The sequence below is a fragment of the Brassica napus genome, chromosome C1 (genome assembly GCF_020379485.1).
Source record: "Brassica napus cultivar Da-Ae chromosome C1, Da-Ae, whole genome shotgun sequence".
NCBI classification, from domain to species: domain Eukaryota; kingdom Viridiplantae; phylum Streptophyta; class Magnoliopsida; order Brassicales; family Brassicaceae; genus Brassica; species Brassica napus.
Window position 1 is genome coordinate 39,383,948 of NC_063444.1, and position 21,860 is coordinate 39,405,807.

The 21,860-nt window shown below is 37.2% G+C and overlaps 2 protein-coding genes, 1 non-coding gene and 1 pseudogene across 3 annotated transcripts; 2 read left to right on the forward strand and 2 right to left on the reverse strand.

Annotated features, from left to right (window-relative positions):
• The first annotated feature begins 3,864 nt into the window (after nucleotides 1–3,864).
• LOC106387135 (zinc finger protein WIP4-like) lies at nucleotides 3,865–6,200 on the forward strand. The gene is made up of 2 exons (XM_013826943.2): nucleotides 3,865–4,528; nucleotides 5,515–6,200. The coding sequence occupies exons 1-2, from the start codon at nucleotides 3,884–3,886 to the stop codon at nucleotides 5,944–5,946; spliced, it is 1,077 nt and encodes a 358-aa protein (XP_013682397.2). The 5' UTR covers nucleotides 3,865–3,883; the 3' UTR covers nucleotides 5,947–6,200.
• Nucleotides 6,201–13,994: 7,794 nt separating this feature from the next.
• LOC106386374 (arabinogalactan protein 40-like) lies at nucleotides 13,995–14,435 on the forward strand. The gene has a single exon (XM_013826222.3). The coding sequence runs from the start codon at nucleotides 14,005–14,007 to the stop codon at nucleotides 14,257–14,259; it is 255 nt and encodes an 84-aa protein (XP_013681676.3). The 5' UTR covers nucleotides 13,995–14,004; the 3' UTR covers nucleotides 14,260–14,435.
• A 492-nt stretch (nucleotides 14,436–14,927) lies between these two features.
• On the reverse strand, nucleotides 14,928–19,341 carry LOC106383176 (annotated as a pseudogene).
• A 2,275-nt stretch (nucleotides 19,342–21,616) lies between these two features.
• Nucleotides 21,617–21,723, reverse strand: LOC125581081. Its single transcript, XR_007318792.1, has one exon. It is a non-coding gene; the product is annotated as a small nucleolar RNA R71 (small nucleolar RNA).
• Nucleotides 21,724–21,860: the final 137 nt, after the last annotated feature.

Sequence of the window (21,860 nt, forward strand, 5' to 3'; positions counted from 1 at the left end):
TGCACAAATTCGCGTATCCAATCATCGAACACAAGACCTCTGGCCAAACCATCATTCACCTATAAATTAAAAACATATATGATTGAAAAGTTAATTAGTTTATATATATTAAATTTAAACTAATCATTTGCATAGGGTAATATGATATATGACTCACATAACTACGAAGCCACGCAGCAAATCCGTTATCTCTAAGTTGTCGAAGCTCATCTTCTGTTGCATGCCTGTGAGTCATACGCAACTCCGCCATATATACACTATATAAAAAAATATTATCAATATGAAATAAATTTATTGAATATTAATCTAACAATAAATGAATAAATATTTTTACCTCTCATATTGTAGAACATCTTCACAGTTGGTGAGCAAATATGTTTGCAAATGAGCGTGCTCAGTGTCCGTAAGTCTCCGCTTCGTGAATTTTCCACTAAGTCGTCCTATTTCCTTGAACATGCTTGGGACAGTAACATGATATGTTGCTCTCTCCCCTCTATCATCATGCCGAGCAGGTCTTCGGTGTTTTGTATGCACTTCTGGTGGAAAATAATTTTCAGCAAAGATTGCAGTTTCTTCATTGATCACCTGTGCCACTATAGATCCTTCCACCCTGCTTTGATTTTTGACCATCTTCTTCAGATGATGCATATAACGCTCAAAAATATACATCCATCTGTACTGCACAGGACCACCAAGTTCCAATTCTCTTGCGAGATGAATAGCAAGATGTTCCATTACATCAAAGAATGATGGAGGAAATATCTTCTCAAGGTTGCACATGCTGACTGGTGCGTTTGTCTTCAAATTATTAATACCCTCTTCAGTCACTACTCTGCTGCATAAGTCGCGGAAGAAAACACTAATCCCTACATAGATAAAAGACATAATTTTCGTAAGTATTAAGTTTTTATAAGCATAATTGTTAAATATAAAAATAAATTAAATTGTAAAAATATAATATACCTGCAATTGCTTCATGAACATTACGTGGCAATAATGCTGAAAAAGCAAACGGAAGGAGGCGCTGCATAATTACATGACAATCATGACTCTTCAAGCCAGTAAACTTTCCTTCGCTTCTATCAACGCAGTTCCCCAAATTTGATGCATATCCGTCAGGAAATTTCACTTTATCTGTAATCCAATCAAAGAACTCTTCTTTTCTAGCACCATCCAGCCGATAAATGGGAAAAGGGGCCGTACCGTTCTCATCAACGTGAAGTTCAGAACGATCACAAATATCGACTAAATCCAACCTTGACTTCAAATTATCCTTCGTTTTACCTTGGATGTTAAGGACTGTGTTCATCAGATTATCGAAGAAGTTCTTCTCAATATGCATGACATCTAAATTATGCCGCAATAGATGACTCTCCCAATATGGCAGATCCCAGAAAATACTCTTTTTGTGCCAGTTATGTAGCTCTCCAACCGCATTGACTCGAATGTTTTCATGTCCACCTACATCTGGCGTCCTTTCTGCATCAAAATACCTAAACTGCTTCAACAAATCTTTCCCACTAACTTCCTCAGGTGGACCATCAAACACCTGCTTGTTCTTCGTAAACGAAGTCTTACTCCTGCGGTATGGATGATCAGGTGGTAGAAATCGTCTGTGACAGTCAAACCAACACGTTTTCCTTCCGTTCTTTAGTTGGAAAGCATCTGTGTCATCTTGACAATATGGACATGATAGCTTCCCATGTGTTGTCCATCCAGATAACATACCATATGCTGGAAAGTCACTTATTGTCCACATAAGTACTGCCCGCATCTGAAAGTTTTCTTTGCACGAAACATCGTATGTCTCAAAACCATGCGCCCATAGTTGTTGCAACTCATATATCAGTGGTTGAAGAAACACATCTAGTGATCTTTTAGGATGATCTGGCCCGGGGACGAGAATTGAGAGAAACAAAAACTCTCGTCGCATGCACAAGCTCGGCCGTAAGTTGTACGGTGTCACAATAACTGGCCATAGAGAATACTGTCTTCCATGCTTTCCAAATGGGCTGAAACCATCAGTAGATAATCCAAGATAAACATTTCTTCTCTCTTCCGCAAATTCTGGATATGTTGACTGGAAATGTTTCCAAGCCTTCGCATCTGAAGGATGTCTAATCTCACCATTTGTGGAATGCTCTGCATGCCATCTCATTGCTTTTGCTGTGCGCTCACACTGATACAACCTCTTCAATCTTTCCGTCAAAGGCAAATACCACATTCTTTTGAATGGGATCGGAACTCTTCCCCTCGTCTCCTGATAACGAGGTTTTCCACAAAATTTGCATACATTCCGTGTCTCATCCGCTCTCCAGTAGATCATGCAGTTGTCAATACATACATCTATCACTTCATACGGTAGTTGAAGACCTGCAACAAGTTTCTGAACCTCGTAGTATGAACCCGGTGCAAGGTTATCCTCAGGTAGAATACCTTTGACAAAATCAGTAATCGCATCCATACATTCTTCAGCCAAATTATAGTCTGTCTTAATACCCATTAATCTAGTTGCAGATGATAAGACTGAATGACCATCTCTACAATTTTGATACAAAGGTTGTTTTCCTGCATCCAACATGTCAAAAAATCTCCTAGATTCGGGATTTGGTTCTTCCCCTCTATAATGATCATGTACCATCTGCTCAGTACCTACACCATAATCTATATCCGTTCTAGATTCTTCTAACCTAATATCAGGCTGAAGTTCACTAACAGGCTGAGGTTCGCTAGTACTACCATATTCATAACCAGTTTCCCCATGAAGGTACCAAACTTTATAATTACGTGAAAACCCTTTCATATACAAATGAGTCCAAACATCAAATTCTTTTATAACCTTATTATTATTGCAAGAAGAGCAGAGACATCTTAACATACCACTTTTTGCATCCGGTTGCTGTTGAACAAGCCTCATGAATTCTCCAATCCCTTGAACGTATTCTTCCGTAAGCAAATTGGTGTTCGGATCCAAATGAGGTTTATCCATCCACGAACGATAATAAACTTCTGAAGACATGATTTTCACGGAATTGTTATGACTAAAGAGAATGAAGAGAGAATGAAGTGTGAATGAGTTGAATGAGGAGGGGTTGTATTTATAGGAAATTGCTTACGGCCCTCCGACGACTTTCCGACGATATTCTGACGGATGTAAAGCAGTCCGTCGGAATTCCGTCGGTATTGTCCAATCTCAAACGGCTATACAACGGTCATATATATTTGTCGGCAACGGTCACATGGTTCGTCGGAAATTCGTCGGAAAATTCCGACGGAATTCCGACGACTTTACTGTTAATCGGAATGTCGTCGGAAATTCGTCGGAATATACCGACGAACTTCCGACGACTACAACGGTTACATATTTTATCGGAATGTCGTCGAAAAGTCGTCGGAAAATTCCGACGACCCTTGTTTCGTCGGAATTCCGTCGGAAATGGCCGACGGAATTCCAACGACTTCAATTTTTTGGATTTGGTCGGAAATTGGTCGGCAATCCGTCACAAATGTCCGACGACATTGATGTCCGTCGGAACCTCCGTCGGAATTCGGCGTATTTTCTTGTAGTGTAAAGATTTAATACTTAAATTTATTTTATTAAATACATGCGTGAAATTCGAGTCCCAAGATAGTAAGTCTCATTTCCCTTCTTCGAACTTTCTCTTTGTTTCTTTTCTCCTTACCATCTTCTCGTACCCATTTCCTATAAAATATGATATGCTATTTCCACGGCTTTGTCACATCGCAAACATGTGGTGTATACACTCATAAACACCCACGCATTAATATAAACATGCATATCTAGCTCTCTTTCCTCTCATAAAACAAACTATCATCTTGATATCGTTCCCTTTCTTATTTTCTCTGTCTTCTCCTCAAAGTAATGTCTGATCCAGCTTGTATCTTCAGCAATGGATTTCTTGATAACTATGACTATAGCTTCAACTATTCCACTTCTCTCTCACACATCTACAACTCTAATGGCAGCTTCTACTCTAGCAATACCACAAAGATAAACCCTAATTCTACATCACCTGACTCTCCTCCACTTAGAGAAGCTCTTCCTCTCCTTAGCTTAAGCCCCATTCATAAGCATAAGGCAGCTAGTGTTTCTCACCATGAATATTATTTCATGGAGACGACTGAACAATCTTCTACTTCAAACTTTCTTGATCATGATCTTGGTCAGTGCCAAGAAACTCAGCATCATGATGTGACAGTGGATCTTCATCTAGGGTTAACAAATCTCGGTGGCGACGCTATTGCCTGCGGTGGTGGTGGGAGCAGCAGCAGCGACGCTATACTTGATTCTACAGACCAAGAGCATCATCATGATCTTCATCAAGATCGTCATCAATATCCAGAAGTAGAAGTTACACTTGTTTCCGATCATGATGGTCATGGTGGTGTACAAAGGGGTATTCATCATCACTATTGGATCCCTACTCCTTCTCAGATTCTGATGGGTCCTACGCAGTTCTCTTGTCCTCTCTGCTTCAAGACCTTCAACAGATACAACAACATGCAGGTAAGGATATACTCATCCAATAAACCTAACTCTAGTTAGTTCCTGCTTTCCTAGAATAATTTTAAAGATTTGATTTTTTTTTCTTTAAAAACGCATCTCACTTTATTTACTTCGTATTTGGTTATTCTAAATAGTGTAATATTCTCGTTCCTTTTTCTCAAATCTTCATCATGAGAACATCTCTAGCACACACTACGACTTTTTAAAATAACTGTTACTACTATAAACTCGAGAATAACGTTTCACTTGATGGTACAAGTCATCAGATGTACGATAATGGATTGATGGCTATGAGAAGATCAACTAAAATCAATCAATGGGTTTAAAATCAAGATGATCTTCTTTAACCAATAGTCTTTTTAGACTGACTGACTCCTTATAACCCTAAAATATGATTAATCTTCCTCTTCCATTTTTGTTCTTTCTTGATTTTCGCGCAGTTCTACTACACAACACTCATTACCCTAAAAAGTAAAAGAAAGTGAGGGATGTCATTCAATTTTTGTTTTTGTTTATTTATACCTATTTATACATTTACATGACATAGATTAATTTACTATATATTTAATTCCTATTAACCCTAAGCAATCATAGGTGGCTAGATCTCAATCTCATAAACATTTTTGTACAGATATACACAAGAAAATACAATCTGGTAGTACATGTATCAGTATTACTAATATGACTACCGTAAAAGCTACATAAATTTATACACTGTTGTGTCTAGAAATATACGAATAAACTGATAAATATCTTGAATTATATGAAGTTTGTGCAAGTCCTAATCTTACAGCTATTGCACTGATCTTTTTGTCATTGCACAGATTTACATTGTGACAGTTGCATTTCGAGATTAGTTAATTAGATTTGGAGTAACTGATTTTTTTGTTTGAACATAAAACCAAATAAATATATAAGCTGCTGCCTATAACTTGAAGTAATTAATGGGTACTAACGTTACACATGTTTTTATTTACCGGAATTAGATGCACATGTGGGGACATGGTTCACAATACAGAAAAGGACCGGAGTCACTAAGAGGGACACAACCAACCGCGATGCTGAGGCTATCATGCTACTGTTGTGCACCAGGCTGCAAGAATAACATAAACCACCCGAGGGCAAGGCCACTCAAGGACTTCCGTACGCTTCAAACACATTACAAGCGGAAACATGGTGCGAGGCCCTTTGCTTGTCGTAGATGTGGAAAGGCTTTTGCGGTCAAAGGAGATTGGAGGACGCACGAGAAGAACTGTGGGAAGCTTTGGTATTGCTCATGTGGATCGGATTTCAAGCATAAGAGGTCGCTTAAGGACCATGTTAAGGCATTTGGTAATGGTCATGTCCCTTGTTTTGGCAATGATTGCTTCGGCGATCATGAGGACGAGGCTGCTTCTGATGTCGAACATCAAGAGTGATGGTGTTTTATTTTTGGACATTTATTTATGAGAATAGTAGAAGCCTTTACTGTTCTAAAGTCTTCGTTAATATGTTTATCGAACGTGTCTTATTTCATATAACTAGTATAATTTGCTTTGGTTATCCTGAGTTATTTTCCTACTCGTAGATGTAACGGACTCAATTTGTTGAATTCCACGTGCATCAGTACTCTTGTATATCAATCTCTAGAATTTAGAATAGAGACTGGTAAAAAGTATACCAAAAATCAAGTATTTTGAAATTAGTCAAAAGTTAAAACTATGAAAAGTAGCATTTTTCGTGGTATTTTGGTATCTTAAACTACCATTTGACCTGCAAAACCTTTAAGGCATCATTAGCCATTCTTACTTTACATATCACTGTATCTCTCTTTGTTAAGAAGTTTTAGTTAGTTATCCTTTTAGTGATTTTAATTTGTAACATTTTAACCCATACATCATGAAAAGTAAGATACACTTGTTTGCTAAATTATGAATATAATAATATGTCCCACGGACAAATCAAGTGTCTCTCGTCAATATATAAATGCATTGGCAATCCTCCACTATTGATATAGTTTTGGGGTGTGAGATAGGTCATCACTAATAGAATATGATATCAAGAAGTCTAAATTTTCAAGAAATCAAACAATGTTCCGTAAATCTCCGCCAATAATTTCATAATTGTTATAAAAGAGATGGTGTATATAAGTTTATTATTACTCATGACCAGAGTTCTATATTTATACAAGCATTAGACCATTTTATTTAGACCGTCATAAGAGAAAAGAAAATCATATTCCTAACAGGAATAGGAAATAATACTTATCCTAAATACATAAGGAAAAAGATAAACATCAAGTATAGATAAATGTAAACTCTCATTCGCCTAAGTCATTAGCGAATGGGCCGGACGGTTTGGGCCTGATATGGGTCGATCACCACTTGGTTTATAACACTCCCCCTTGATCGACACATCCGGTTCAGGGCTTGTAACATGCTTAATGTTGCCTCATTAAAACCTTTCCAGGAAAACCCAGTGGGACAAAACCATGGATAAGAAAAAAGAGTACAACACATGAACTCCCCCTGACTTGTACCCCCGTGTATGTTCTTCATGTTGGCGCATGGACAATTTGATAGTTTAGCTTCATGGGCGCCAAGTCTTGAACTGGTCCTTTAATTGGCACGTCCCAAACTGATAGATAAATTTCATGGACGTGTGGTTGGTGTAGACATGGTGAAGAATTCGGCTGACATATCATATGACTGAACTTGTAGTCCTTTGAGCTTCTTGAACGTTGATGTAGGAATAGCTCTTGCCGAATTGTAACTTGGGTTATCTTATAACTCTCATATCTTCTGGAACTTCATTAAGACATGGTCAAGACGTGCATCTTTGCAGCTGACCACTCTATGTCCTGGTCGGACGGATGGCACTCGACCAGTACTCGGATGGACCTCTAATCTGCGATCAAACTTTACTCGCAAGTCCTCTCATGTCCCACGGATCCTCTAGTCACATGGCTTTGCCATACCGTGGACACTTTATATATATATTGAGTCATCGACCCAAACACATACGAATCACTTGGCTTCTCACGGACATGCCTTCGTCCATTCGGACATACATCACCCGTATGTGCTAATGGCTTATCCATTATAGCCGATCTTTCTTCATTGGTCGATCCATGTTGAGTTATAGACCTTGTCTATACTCGTCCATACCCCATGAGTGTCTAAGGTCATATCTTTAATAATCATCGCTGCAATGAGTTTTATAATCTCATCAAACTATGGATCTGCAGTCAAATACACTCAAGGACCTTTATATATGGTTATCGATCTTTCTAGCCTTCAGCAATGTCATATCCATTTGACCTCGACCAGACATACTTCTGACCAGACATACTTCTGGTCACTCTCTTGGACCATTATGGTTTCCTTTTATCCACTGATATAAACATAATGGCTTGTGCTTACATTGCAGTCCCATACTATAATCTTATTACTTGAAAAACATCGCAGTCCACACTTTCTTTGATGGCATCTCATGACCTACTTGCAGTGTTGATTTATTATAAACACAAGGGATTTCTTTTATAAGAATATATGGACTGATTTGTATTTTTCTTTATCGAACTCCTTCACTAAGTTTTACTTAGTCTTATCATATTCAATGCAGCTGCTTTTGCTTCAGTTCATGAACAGCTTAGGAACAATGCTGTTCTTTGAGAACTTCTTTTCTCATCTTTCTGGTACCTTTATTTTGTTTATCCAGTGATCAATATACTGCTTACTACATCATTATTTCTTTTGTTTCCATACTTCATCAATTTCGAGTTTGTGTAGTAGCATCCACCACATAGGAACATATTTCCTTATAATCTGTTCTTTTGGTCTCTATGAGTATCCTTGTGTAACAAGCCATTCTTTGAATGTTGTAAGTAGTAATGTGAACGACCTCTTGACTACTTGGTCACGTTCCACATCTCACGATTTTCTTTCTCTCACAAGACCCATTTATCCACTGGTCTATATCATCAGATGGCGTTTCTATATATTTGGCCAATACGCCCATCTCTTCTTTAAACTCTTTAAACCTCACGTTTTCTTTTAATCTGATCTTTATTCTTTATGAGTACTCTTACGTGGGTTCATGATCCTCGGTTTATATCTTTAAACTCAAGTGCTACTTTCTTTTATGAGCTCTCTTATATGTAAATACATCATTGGTGTTAACACTCTTATGTAGTTCCATAGTGTTCCAGACATGATCTAATAGATTTGAGATCTTATTATCCAGGACCTTTACTACCTTGCAGTTTGGCGTCCCAAACTACATGGTTTGGTACCTTAGATGTTTAGCTGGCCAGCCTTATCTCTCTATCTGGACTGGTTTCCTTTGAACTCGGATTTGTATCATTCTATGCACCTTTCATTTCTTTCCGAGGTTTCTTATCTTTTGGAACTTATTGGTCTATCTTGTATAGACACTGTAGCAACTTGATTGTGTCTCTTAGGACATCAAATTTGTAGTGCTAAGCTGGTATGACTTAGTCATTCTTTTCTTTTTGGGTCAATGTGTCTGGCATCAGGTTCTGATAGCTTTTGTATCATTTGATCACATTCTTTGGACGTCTTAAATCATATTTTCTAGTCCGAGGATCTTGCCAAGACAATGATGGTAACTACCATTCTATTTCTCTTATTCTCTTTTACCAGCTTATTTCTTTCTCCCCCTGATGTTGGATAGTCGGATTCATCAGTCATGCGATCCGTGTACCTGGCCATAATTTGATCACCCATATTTGGCACAAGGTCTCTTAAAAAACGTGGGAGAAAGACATGTTCCTATCCAACATATATTCCCAATCTTTTTCTCATCCTCTTCTGAGGTTCCATCCTAGACGGCACATATGTATGTGGTGGTTTATTCAAAATCTCTTAGGATGGTATATGTCTGGTTTATGACCCGTATTCATTCTGAGATGGGATTATCTATGCTCACTTATATGGCCTGATGCATATTAACCTTACACATGTAAATCCTTGTGTCCCCAAGCATTAGGTAGTGGCCTTTGTAGTATAAAGAATTCGGCCAAGTCTTACTATGGTCATAGACCATGTCACACGGATTTGTAGTATGTTCATGGATCACAGTTTGTCCTCACTCCCCCTCATGGACATACTATAATCACGTGGTACTTGGGACAATAGAGCCTAATGAGTTTCCCTTGTGTACATGTTACACAACGTGAGATTTTATGGGATAACTCTTTGTGCCTTTTGCAATATGTGCATCAATTTTTAAAGACCTGGATGGCTAATCCAGTCATGCCATAAAGTGTATAAAATTTCGTGGGTATACAGGTTACCATGGCTTTTGCCTTTATCATACTGATCCTTGGCATAGTCTAGATCAGTAGAGTATGTAGGTATAGTCTTGACCACTTTCTTATAAGGCCTTAGGCGATTTTCTTATAATCTGAAAGGAACTTTTGTTTCCTTTGCCCATTGGTTCAATGTGGAAACCATTCATGCTCAAGTCTTTATAACTCAATGGGTCTTTTATTGGGTGAATAAATTTGTGCCCCTTTAGGCAATGTCGTGGTCTATAATAGACTGACTATCCTTTTATTAAGTTTTCATTGTCATTTATCAATCAAGAAATCATCAAGCAAATCAAACATGATAACTAAAAACAACTCTTATTATTGCTATAAAATTGTAAATGACAAGCAAATCAAAGCAAAACATAAAACATAAAATCAGAATATCGAAATCTCGTTTCTTTAGTCAATGTATAAGCCGGCCTCACAATCCATATATTTCCACACGGCTTCCTTGGATTCCTCCTTATCATTTTTAGCCTCATTGGCTTCAGGAGGTCTCATCTCACTGTTTCGTTGCTCAATGTATCTTTTCTGAAGTTTTTCAAATCTGCTAATGGTATCTATAACTTTCTGCTCTCTTTGCTCAGTTGCCAATAGGCATGACAATAGGTCATTATAGGTGGTGAAACCCTTAGCCTTATGTGATAACAACAGATCCTTTGGATGGAATGTGGAATAGGTTTTATATAGTAAATCCTCATTTGTTACCACTTCACCACATAGTTCAAGACTATAGGCGATTTTCATCAGAGCAGAATTATATTCGTCCACGGATTCAAAATCCTGGAACCTGAGAATCTTCCATTCATTCATGGCTTTTCGCCATAATGCCATTGAGTATCCGGAATTTAGTTTTGTCCAAAGGTCACAAGGATCCTTAATATTTAAGTACAAATCTCTCAGATCCTCAGTGAGATGATAGCGCATAATTGTTATTGCTCTATGCTTTTCACTTTCAATTGCATTATTGCCATCAATAATACATTTCCCAAGTCCTCTAGACTTCAGGGCATCTAAAGTTTTCATTACCCATTCTAGATAATTATCTCCAGAGAGATTTAGGGCAGCATAATCCGAAGGCTCAAATTTTGACACAGAAATATTATTAATCAGTTCAAGATGCAACCGATTCAATAAAATCAATGCATACGGTTTCACAAGTCTCTCGACCAAACAATTAACTACTCGACCATGGTGCGAGAAAAACAAGTATGCGAGGTCTATATGATGCTTTAGGCCACACGGCCTTATAAAATTGTGATGCAACAACCCTAGAGGTCGGATTTTATATCTGAATGCAATCAAAGCATCAATCATAACAACAATCATATTCAGGCTGATTTTTAATCAATGTGAGACCAGGTCAATAATTCTTATGTTTTACTTTTCTTAAAACATTTAGTATGATCAAGCAATCAGAATAATAATGCAAGTATCATCAGATCATATTAGGGTTTCAAGGCCCATTTTTTTCGGTTTGATTTTATCAATATCAAGCTTTACAAAAGAATTAAATCAGATCAATCAGTCAATTTTAGCAATTCTCTAGCAATCCTAACAGTAAAAGGAAATTTTCCAACAAGTAGAAAAGGAAATTTCAGGAAAAATGAAATTTTCTACTTTTAGCAAAAAGGAAATTCACAATTCTGGACAGATTATGGTTTTAATCAAAACTAGCAATTTTCCTAATCAGTTCATTTGATATTCAAAAAATTAATCACAATATGGAAACTTGTTTATCAATCGATTTATGCAAAAAGAAAAATTAGGGTTTTCAGCAATTTAACAATTTTAAGATCAAATTCGATTCTAAACAGTTCTATTTACTCAAACAATCATTAAAGATAATTCAAGGTTTTAATCTAGCAACCTAAACCTCAGATAAATCAAAATCAATCAATCAAAACAGTCGGATCAATTTAGGTTTTTGATATTTCAGATTTTCAAAACATCATAAAGGAAACGGATCGTATAATTTAGATTTAGGGTTTCAATGCCCTTAATGATCAATCAATGTTCTAGCAACCCTAACAGCCATTGATCTATCAACTTAACAGGAAAACAATCTAACCAAAACTTAGTTCCATATGTTAGGGTTTCTATTATCCTAGATTAGGGTTCTTCAAATTTTAATGGTTCAGATCTTTATCAATCAATCAAATTCAGTGTAGGTTCTTTTAAGTTTCGAGTTTTACCTTTAGAAACTTATGGAGTGTTGATTTGGACCACCAAAGAGAGAAGGAGGCCGCGAGCTGATCGTTCTTCGAGTCGGGTCGCGGACGGGCTGCTTGCTTGGTCGGATCACGAACAGGGAAGAAGGAGAGTGTCTGGTTTACTTGATCACGTCTAGAAAGAGCTAACTTCAAGAGAGAGAGAGCTCGGATTTGGGCTAGGAAAACGATTAGGGTTCCAAAGCAAATCGGCGACGCGTACTATAGCAGAGCGTGTCGGCGCGTCAGTGATCGGATCGACAAGCGGTTTGCAGCGTCTGATTCGTCTCGGCGAGAGCTTCAATTTGATATATTGCTCGTTGTCTGGGTCCTCACGGTTTGGGAGAACGATCTCTTTGAAGTTTCGTCGGAATTAGGGTTTTGTGATATTCGGCTGAGTTTAAGAAATTTCGTGGGGGCTTAGGGTTAGAAGCGATCGTGCTGATAATGTGTTATAAAAGAGATGCTGTGTAAGATTATTATTACTCATGACCAGAGGTCTATATTTATACAAGTATTAAACCGTCTTATTTAGACCGTCATGAGAGAAAAGGAAATCCTATTCCTAATAGGAATAAAAAATAGTACTTATCCTAAATACATATGGAAAAGGATAAACATCAAGTATAGATAAATGTAAACTCTCATTCACCTAAGTCATTAGCGAATGGGCCGGATGGATAGCTGATGGGCCGGACGGTTTGGACCTGACATGGGTCGATCGCCACTTGGTTTATAACAATAATGTATTAATTTGTTTTACTAGCAAATTCTTTTATTTAAAGATATACCAGTTTCTAAGCAAAGCGAAGGACTTCAATTAAACCAAATCAAAGTGTTTTATTTTTCATAACTTTATATATGAAAGTCTTACTAATTTTCTTCGAAACTAAAAATCGGCGGGTTTACCCACGTGTAGATGGAGTTCCGGGTTATATCGACCGGAAGTACTTCTTTTTTTTTTGAAACTGACGACCGGACGTACTTCCGGGTCAACATAATAAACCAGGGGACAGACAGAGAAAGGAGAAAGAAAATGATGAAAGGTTAGGTAGAAAACGAGAAGCACTCAAGGGCAAGGCAAGACTGTGTGAATTATTTTCGTTGAAGCTTTGAGAATCATCAATGCGTAATCTGAGATTGTTGTAGTTGTGCCATCAGAATTTTCGGCAAGACTGGATTGTTTTTTCTAAAATGCTATTAAAACAAACCCTGATCGTGTGTTTAATACATTGCTGCTAGTTCCTAGATATGAAGATTTGGTGGTGTCTTAGCTGAACATTAATAATTTAGGATACTTGGTGAAACTCTGGTTGCATATGGATTCACTTCTCATTTACACCGTTTGAAGTTCATTATATACTCTGGGGCTACTAGGGCCTTATTCATCCGAACTCGATATTATGCATGTACCAGCAAGTGCCAGGCATTCAAATTAGCTGACCCTCTAGGTGTAATTGTCGTGGGTAAGTTGCATTGGTTTCTTTGTTGATGCATGCTGGACAGAAGCAAGCTGTGAAGGCTGTTTTTTGGCATGGCATGTATGTCTGCAAGGTAAAACACACACAATCTCCAAAAACAGGGGTTTTGAAATAGCTATTGCGTCCTTTAGTTTATGACTTTGGTGATATGTTTGTCTTTTTTTGGCAGTCTTTACTTTCTGGAGCTGAGTTTGCCTGAGACAATGAGATTGCAAGTTTAATTATATCTCATGTAATCATTTGTGATATGCTTTTTCAAAAATACAATTTTCCTTCTTCTTTATTAGACTCATTCAAACAACCAAAGAACAATTATAGCTCTAGTTTATTTTTATCATTTATTAATACCTAAACTTAGCAACAAAAACTAGAGAATCCTGTCTTGCTAATCAATGGCAAACCTTGAAACTCTCTCCTATTTTCCTTCCACATTTTGTTAATAATATAAATACCTTCACCACCTTCACCTTCATGCCATCGCATAAAGAAAAACACAAAACTAACATCCACAAAATAAACAAAAAAGAAATAATGGCAATGAAGAATATCGACAACTTCTTTGTCGCCCTCTTTGTCTCGGCTGTGCTAGTGAGCTCAGCCACAGCGGCTACCATGGAGTCTCCAGCACCAGCACCAGGTGCTTCCTCTGCCACCGTGGCTTTTCCGGTGGTTGGCTCCATCGTTGCTGCATCACTCTCCGCCTTCTTGGCTCTTCTCTTGCAGTAAATATATATATATTAAGGAGGGGCTTCTACGAGAAAAAAACTCTTTTTTGTTATGATAGGTCCCTTAGAATCTATGCAAAATAATTTTGTCAAATAACCCAATTTGATGTATATTCTCATTGTATAAGTTATTACACTAATACTTTTATGATATGATAATAATAATTATAATAATGTCCTATATAAGCGCTCGTTGATCAGATTTTATGAATCTGATCAATAAATTTATTGCTTTGTGATTAATAATGTCTTTAATACACAAAATGGCTGCATGAAAAAGTTGTGGTTAGTGTTTCTTTCTAAGGATTGGTTTCATTATCATTTTGCTTTCTCTTTACATTCATGAGACTTTTGGTGAGCCAAATCGCGATTTCTCTTGATGAAACTGATTCATCTCCAAAAGGCTTTAAGACTCCTTCTGAGTTTATCAAACTTTTCTTGCCTAAGTGAACCTGCACAAGCTCCAACAAAGATTCCAATGCTTCTGCTCTCTCATCGCTTCTCAGGCTCTTCTTCTGATATTCCACGTAGTAGGGTTAATGTGCTATAATCAATGACATCTCTTAGGTCTTTCCTGGTCTCTCTATGTCTTTTGAACTTGCATTTGTATTCTTTTTTTTCTCTTATCTCTTTCCTCTACTTTTTCTGCTACTGCTTGAATATGTTTAAGCAGTCTTTTTTGGCAAAAAAACATATTAGAAACTGTTAATATTTCAACACTCAAAAACTTGGAAACAATCTAAATGTACATGTATACATGACCGGGAGGGGAGAAAGAGAAGAGCGGTTAATCTTGTTGATGAGTCCAGCCATGTCTTGGTTCCAAGAAACAGAATTTTCAAAAAATTCAAAAGAGACTTCAGATTTAACACAACACATAATGAGAAATGTTCTTACAGAAGCTTTGAAGGCAAGTTGATGTGCAGCTACTTCAAACATACAACAACCTGTAAAACAAAATCTTTCAGAGAAATCAAGAACAAGTTCAAGAAACTAGAAGTTCTAAGGATTATGTAAGTTCAAGAAGAGAATATAAACCTAAAGACCAAATATCAGATTTGTAGCCGTAAGGTATATCTGCAAGAAGTTCTGGGCACATGTTTGGTGTTCCCACAATCTGAAAAACAAGAAAATGATTCAGGAAATGTTCGGCTAAGAGCTTATTAGATATGATGATTGTATAGTCCGGTTTATGTTAAGCCGAGTCTATTAGTTCGGTTATGATCAAACCAAATATACTCTCTCATATATAAGAGAGTGATTGTAACAGAATCTTCAATCAATTCAATAACAAACTTTTCGTTTTTTACTCTGTAACAGAATCTTCAATTCAATTCAATTCAATAACAGAATCTTCAATCATTTATGTTAAGCCGAGTCTATTAGCTGCGGTTTTCTACTCTGTATAAGGAAAAAGGAATCACATCTTTTCATTCCTGTCCAGAAACTCTAGAACAGAACTCAGTTGTTGAAAGGAAACATCAACATATATTGAATGTGGCTCGTTCTCTGATGTTTCAGACGAAGTTACCTCTTGAATACTGGTCTGATTGTATACTTACTGCAGTATTCTTGATCAACCGTCTTCCTTCACCTTTACTTCAAGACAAATCGCCTTACCAGAGGCTGACTTCTAAGTAACCTGGTTATACATGCATACATATTTTTGGATGCCTCTGTTATGTGTCTACTTCTTCAAAGAATCGGCACAAATTTCAACCAAGAGCTAAGGCATGCATCTTCCTTGGATACCCGTCAGGTTTTATAAAGGCTACAAGGTTATGAATTTGGATACAAACATCATTTTCATCTCTCGAAATGTAGTGTTTCATGAAGATTCTATCCATTCCATCATCTAAAGACTTACCTGATATCTTTAGTTCCTATGTGCCTGATAATACCTATGTGCCTGATAATAAGGAATCATCATCCACAGACTCAGCTCCTCTTCCTACAGTAGTTCCTACAAGTCATGTGGTTGTGGAATCAAAGTCTACTTTAACTGATCAGCCGGCTTCTACCTCTGATCAGAAAAGGTCTACTAAAACTCCAGTATACCACCTACAAGATTACTACTGTAACATGACAGAGACTACTATTCCCTATCCTCTGGCTGCACATGTATCTTATGAGAAGCTTTCTTCAACTTATCAGGATTGCATTTTCTCTGTAATGCATCATCCCGAACTTCATCCTTTGCTCAAGCAAAGAAGTTTGATGAATGGATTCAAGCGATGAATGAAGAACTTATTGCACTGGAGAGTACTGATACATGGGAAGTAGTTTCTTTACATGATGGTAAACATGCTATTGGTTGTCGTTGGGTTTATAAAGTAAAGCTCAATGCGGATGGTACGTTGGAGAGGTGTAAGGCATGGCTTGTAGCAAAAGGCTATACACAACAGGAGGGGATAGATTTTGTTGATACATTTTCTCATCTGGCCAAAATGACTACAGTCAAGACCTTATTAGTTGTTGCAGCAGTTAAGCATTGGAGTCTCACTCAATTGGACATCTCTAATGCTTTTCTAAATGGCGATCTTGCTGAAGAAATATATATGTCTCTTGCTCTGGGTTATACTCCCAAAGAAGGAACTGTCTTACCTCCCAATCCGGTTTGTAGACTCAAAAAGTCATTATATGGTCTTAGACAGGCTTCACGATAGTGGTTTCTGAAGTTCAGTTCCACCTAATAAGCCTTGGCTTTCAGACATCTCACTCCAATCACACTCTCTTCATCAGTCACAAGCATGGCAAATATGTTGCAGTGTTAGTTTATGTTGATGATATAATCATTGCAAGCAATGATGATGACAGTGTTTCACATCTTAAAGAAGGTCTTAGGAAGTCCTTCAAGTTGCGTGATCTTGGTCCTTTGCGATATTTCTTGGGACTAGAGATTGCTCGTTCAAAAGAAGGGATTTCTATTTGTCAGTACAAATATGTTTTGGAGTTACTAGAAGAAACATGCCTTTTGGATTGTAAACCTTCTACTATTCCGATGGATCCGAGTATCAAACTTGTTCAAGATAGTCTCGAACCTGTTCTTCCTGATCCAACTATCTACATAAGACTTGTTGGTAAGATGATGTATCTGACTATAACCCACCCTGACATTACCTTCGCGGTTAATCGATTATGTCAGTTTGCATCAGCTCCCAAACAGTCTCATCTTCATGCGGCTTATAAGGTTCTTCATTACTTAAAAATCACGCTTGGGAAAGGCATTTTCTACTCGGTTCATTCTGATTTGCTTCTCAAGTGTTTCACGGATGCAGATTGGTCTTCTTTTGCTGACACACGCCGATCAAATTCAGGTTTTTGTATGTTTCTTGGTCCATCACTCATTGTCTGGAAGTCCAAGAAACAAGACACGGTTTCTCATTCTTCTGCGGAGTCTGAGTATCGTGCTATGGAGTTTTTTGTTCGAGAAGTTGCTTGGTTGGTGAAGCTTCTTCAGGAGTTTCTCGCTCCCCAAATCAAACCGGTGGCGTTCTTTTGTGATTTTACTGCGGCTATCCATATTGCAAATAATGCAGTGTTTCACGAGCGCACTAAACACTTGGAAAATGATTGTTACATTGTTCGTGAGAAGATCATCAAGGGTTTGATCAAGACTCTACATGTTCGGACGGAGAATCAGCTTGTCGACATGTTTACTAAACCATTATATCATGCTTTGTTTCTTACTCATGTACGCAAGATGGCATTTTCGAACATATACATGCCATCTTGAAGAGGGGTATTAGATATGATGATTGTATAGTCCGGTTTATGTTAAACCGAGTCTATTAGTTCGGTTATGATCAAACCAAATATACTCTCTCATATATAAGAGAGTGACTGTAACAGAATCTTCAATCAATTCAATAACAAACCTTTCGTTTTTATTAGAGCTATAAATCCCAATGAAATATGAGCATTACCGAGGAAGCAAGATTATCTCTGCCTTGAAGTTTTGCAAGACCAGAATCACCTGAAAAAAAGATCTCACAAAGGGGTTTAAAACAGCTTCTGATATCTTTACCTAATCAAATCTCGTTTTCTTTGGTGAGGAATAAGTTGGAGCACTGTAAAAATTTGGTTTACATTGTTTGTGAGTGATCTGTTCCATTGAAGCATATAGAGTAATAGACATTAATTTACCTTAAGGTCACAGTGAAGAACTCGATAGTTCTAAACATATCTTAGAATATCTTGTATTTTTATTATTTCTATTATATATATTATATAATTATACTAAGCATCTTTAAGTAAATATATATAGAATATTAATATACAACCTAATAGAAATATATAGAATAGTTATGGAGGTAATCTATAGCCAACAGTAGCTGAACCATCCATCTACATATATAGTTTCTACACAAAAGAAGATATAATCCTAATGTTAGATTCAATATCAGTTCATTACTTGTCTATACCAAATAGATGTCTTAATGAGATTAATCACTTCCTCAGACACAAATGTTCCACTAGTTTTCTTTAACATATCCTGCATTTACCAAAATCAGTAAAAATAAACCCCAGAGAACAACCAAAGAAACATAAAATTTGAATGGAAATGCCTTACATGTCTCCACCCTCACAATAACTAGTTATAATGCACACACAAACCTGCATAACCAGTAACAAGTAAAAAAAGCAGAATTCTATGTTAAATTGGTGCTTGATTATGAGCTTTGAACAAAGGCTAAAATTACATTTTCGACCCATGGATCTTTTTACTCGACAATATAAGGACTCTTAAGCTTTGATATCAAAACTCATATGAATTTCATTAAGTCATAAAATACACATTTGAGTTTTCAAGAATCGAGACTTACAAGTTAAAAATGTAATTTAACCTCTTGGATCGCAGCAAGATTGCATCTCTCTGTTTATTTAGCCAAACAAATCTTCTTTACCAAATACCTAAGAAGAAGAATATATAAATTTGATCAAGAAACAACAAACTCGAAAAATCGAGATCTTTTTTTTCTTCTTCTTTAACCCATCATCGTCTCTCGAACTTGTGAATTACAAGAAAAGCAGAACCAAAAGCTCATCTTCCGATCTGTTTCACGACTTAATAATCATCATGTTAAGTTAGGACTTGTCATGAGTTTTCAACTTGAAACCAATTGGTGATAAGTGAATTGGTCATAATCGTTTATATATTATTCATGTCTCAGTTAAACTTTCGATGTGGGAGCTTATATTCTCTCATCCCCCCCTCGAGATGATTGTTCTTATAACCATCAATCTCGACAATATCCCAGTGTAGGATTCAGTTTAGTCTTGACCGCCGGACCATACGGGTTGGTCGGTTTACGATCAATCGGTCTCTTTTGATGGGCCAGATCGATTTCAGTTCAATTGGGCTGGGTGTGTTTGAATTCTGATACGATGTTAAGTTTATAATATCTTGTGTATTTGCATTGTTTTAGCAATCATTTTAGTTCTCAATTTTTCCATTTAGATGCATTTAGAGTAGATTTAGGTGCATTGCATATACATTTGTCTCTATTAGGTGATGGAGATGATATTTGGTGAGTTTGGAACCTTTGGAGATGATTTAGAGACAAGAATGGTGATTTTGGTTCATAAGACGAGTTCTCAACTGTCCCAGCGGCCAAATGTAGCTGCCAAGCCAAACCGCTGGGAAAATGCACACGCCCCTGCCCCATATGTACTTGTTGCAGCGGCGTGAAGACGCGTGTCGAAAACAAGCTGCGACACTTAGAAAAATCTGCACTTCTGTTTTTACCAACTTTTTACCCAAATTATCTTGGGTCAACCCATGCTTGTTGGGTCAACCCAGCTCGTTTTTAGTCCACTATAAATACTTTTTAGACCTAATTTTAGGGGATATCTTGTTTTCTATCTAATAAAAAAGCCACTTTTGGGTGAAAGATCTAATCTTGATCATATTCTCTTGTGTTTGCTTGATTACTTTGATCATTAGTCATGTTTAGACTTAGATCAACTAATGATTTAGTGTCTACCATGATAATGAGTGAGTAGTTATCTTTGGATTCATGGTTTAGGATGATTAGGATGATTAAGTGATGATCTAGAATGTTTAGAGTAGATTAATATGTTTTCTGATTGAGTTATCTTAATGCTAATCTAGAGTTGACCAATTTGGATTAGATATCTAGACATTTCATTGCCCAGGAGGTGTTCGATGAAATGTCTGAGCCAACTCAACATGCTCTTAGCTTACCCTACCAAAGGCATTTGATTTTAGGGGAGCTTAGAAAGTTGAATGATTTGTTCTTAATGATTTCTTGATTGACACAAACCAAAGGCATTTGATGTTTGATCAATGAGAGTAAATGAGGTTTTGTCTTGACAAAGAACTAGCTTAGAATTGTTATCTAGACTTAAGAAAATATGTTGATTGAAACCTTGTCATTTTAGATTGAATCTTAATCATTTGACATCAAATTCTTATACCCATGTGTCCTCCTTTATCAATTTGCTTGAAAGTTGCTAGTTAGTTGTGTTAAAACCTTGTTAGCTTGATTGAATCACCTCATCACTTTGATTGCATTTAGCTTAAGTTTGAACCTGAATTCTCTCTACTTTAAAACTCTTAGAAAGGGATTGACATCTTAAATACTACATGATTTGAATTAGGACCCTTGAAATGACCATTTCAAATTTGGCGCCGTTGCCAATTCTAAGTTGATTTTGACATTGAGATTTGGTCCTTACTTGAGACTAAGTCTTATCTTTCTTATATCTTGTTACTGATTCTCTTTCCTAGCCCTTTTGTATCTCAGGTGCATGAACTTGCGGAGCAGAGGCCCAACAGACCTAGTTCCAAGAGTTGAAGATATTAGATCACTTGAAAGGGAGATTGCAAGGAAGGGGAGAGAAGAAGAGCAACAGGCTCACTTAGACAGATTGGGGTTTGTGATGGATCAACATCAGAATCAGCCTCAAGATGGAGAAGGCATTGGCCAAAGAGCTGCAAATCTTAGGCCACAACACCCACAGCGCCAAGCTAGAGCTATTGGCACCCATGATGAGCCCAATATCATGGGCATAAAGCTGGCATCAGAGCACCAGCTGTGGAAAATAACAACTTTGAGATCAAGTCAAGCTTGATAAACATGATCCAGAGCAACAAGTACCATGGTCTTGCCTTGGAGGATCCACTAGACCACTTGGATAACTTTGATAATCTGTGTGGAACAACAAATATCAATGGTGTCTCTGAAGATGCATTTAAGGTAAGGCTATTTCCATTTTATTTGGGAGACAAAGCTCACACATGGGAGAAGAGTCTTTCAAGAGATTCAATCACTACATGGGATGAGTGCAAGAAAGCTTTCCTCACCAAGTTTTTCTCTACTTCAAGAACTGCTAAGCTAAGGAATGAAATCTCTGGATTTCATCAAAGGAATCTCGAAGGCTTTGGAGAAGCATGGGAAAGGTTCAACAGCTACATCTCTCAATGTCCTCATCAAGGCTTCAATATGGAGAGTTTGCTTAGTACTTTCTACAGAGGTGCTTTGCCCAAGTTTAGAATCCAGCTTGATACTGCTAGCACTGGTTTCTTCTAGGTGAGGAGTGAAGCAGATGCTTTGGAGCTTGTAGAGAATATGGCTA

What these genes read in the sequence shown, in the direction of transcription:
- LOC106387135 (XM_013826943.2), top strand. Translation starts at nt 3,884, where the DNA reads ATGTCTGATCCAGCTTGTATCTTCAGCAATGGATTTCTTGATAACTAT. An exon ending in ACAGATACAACAACATGCAG is followed by an intron (nt 4,529 to 5,514) that starts GTAAGGATATAC and finishes TACCGGAATTAG; the next exon opens with ATGCACATGTGGGGACATGG.
- LOC106386374 (XM_013826222.3), top strand. Translation starts at nt 14,005, where the DNA reads ATGCCATCGCATAAAGAAAAACACAAAACTAACATCCACAAAATAAAC.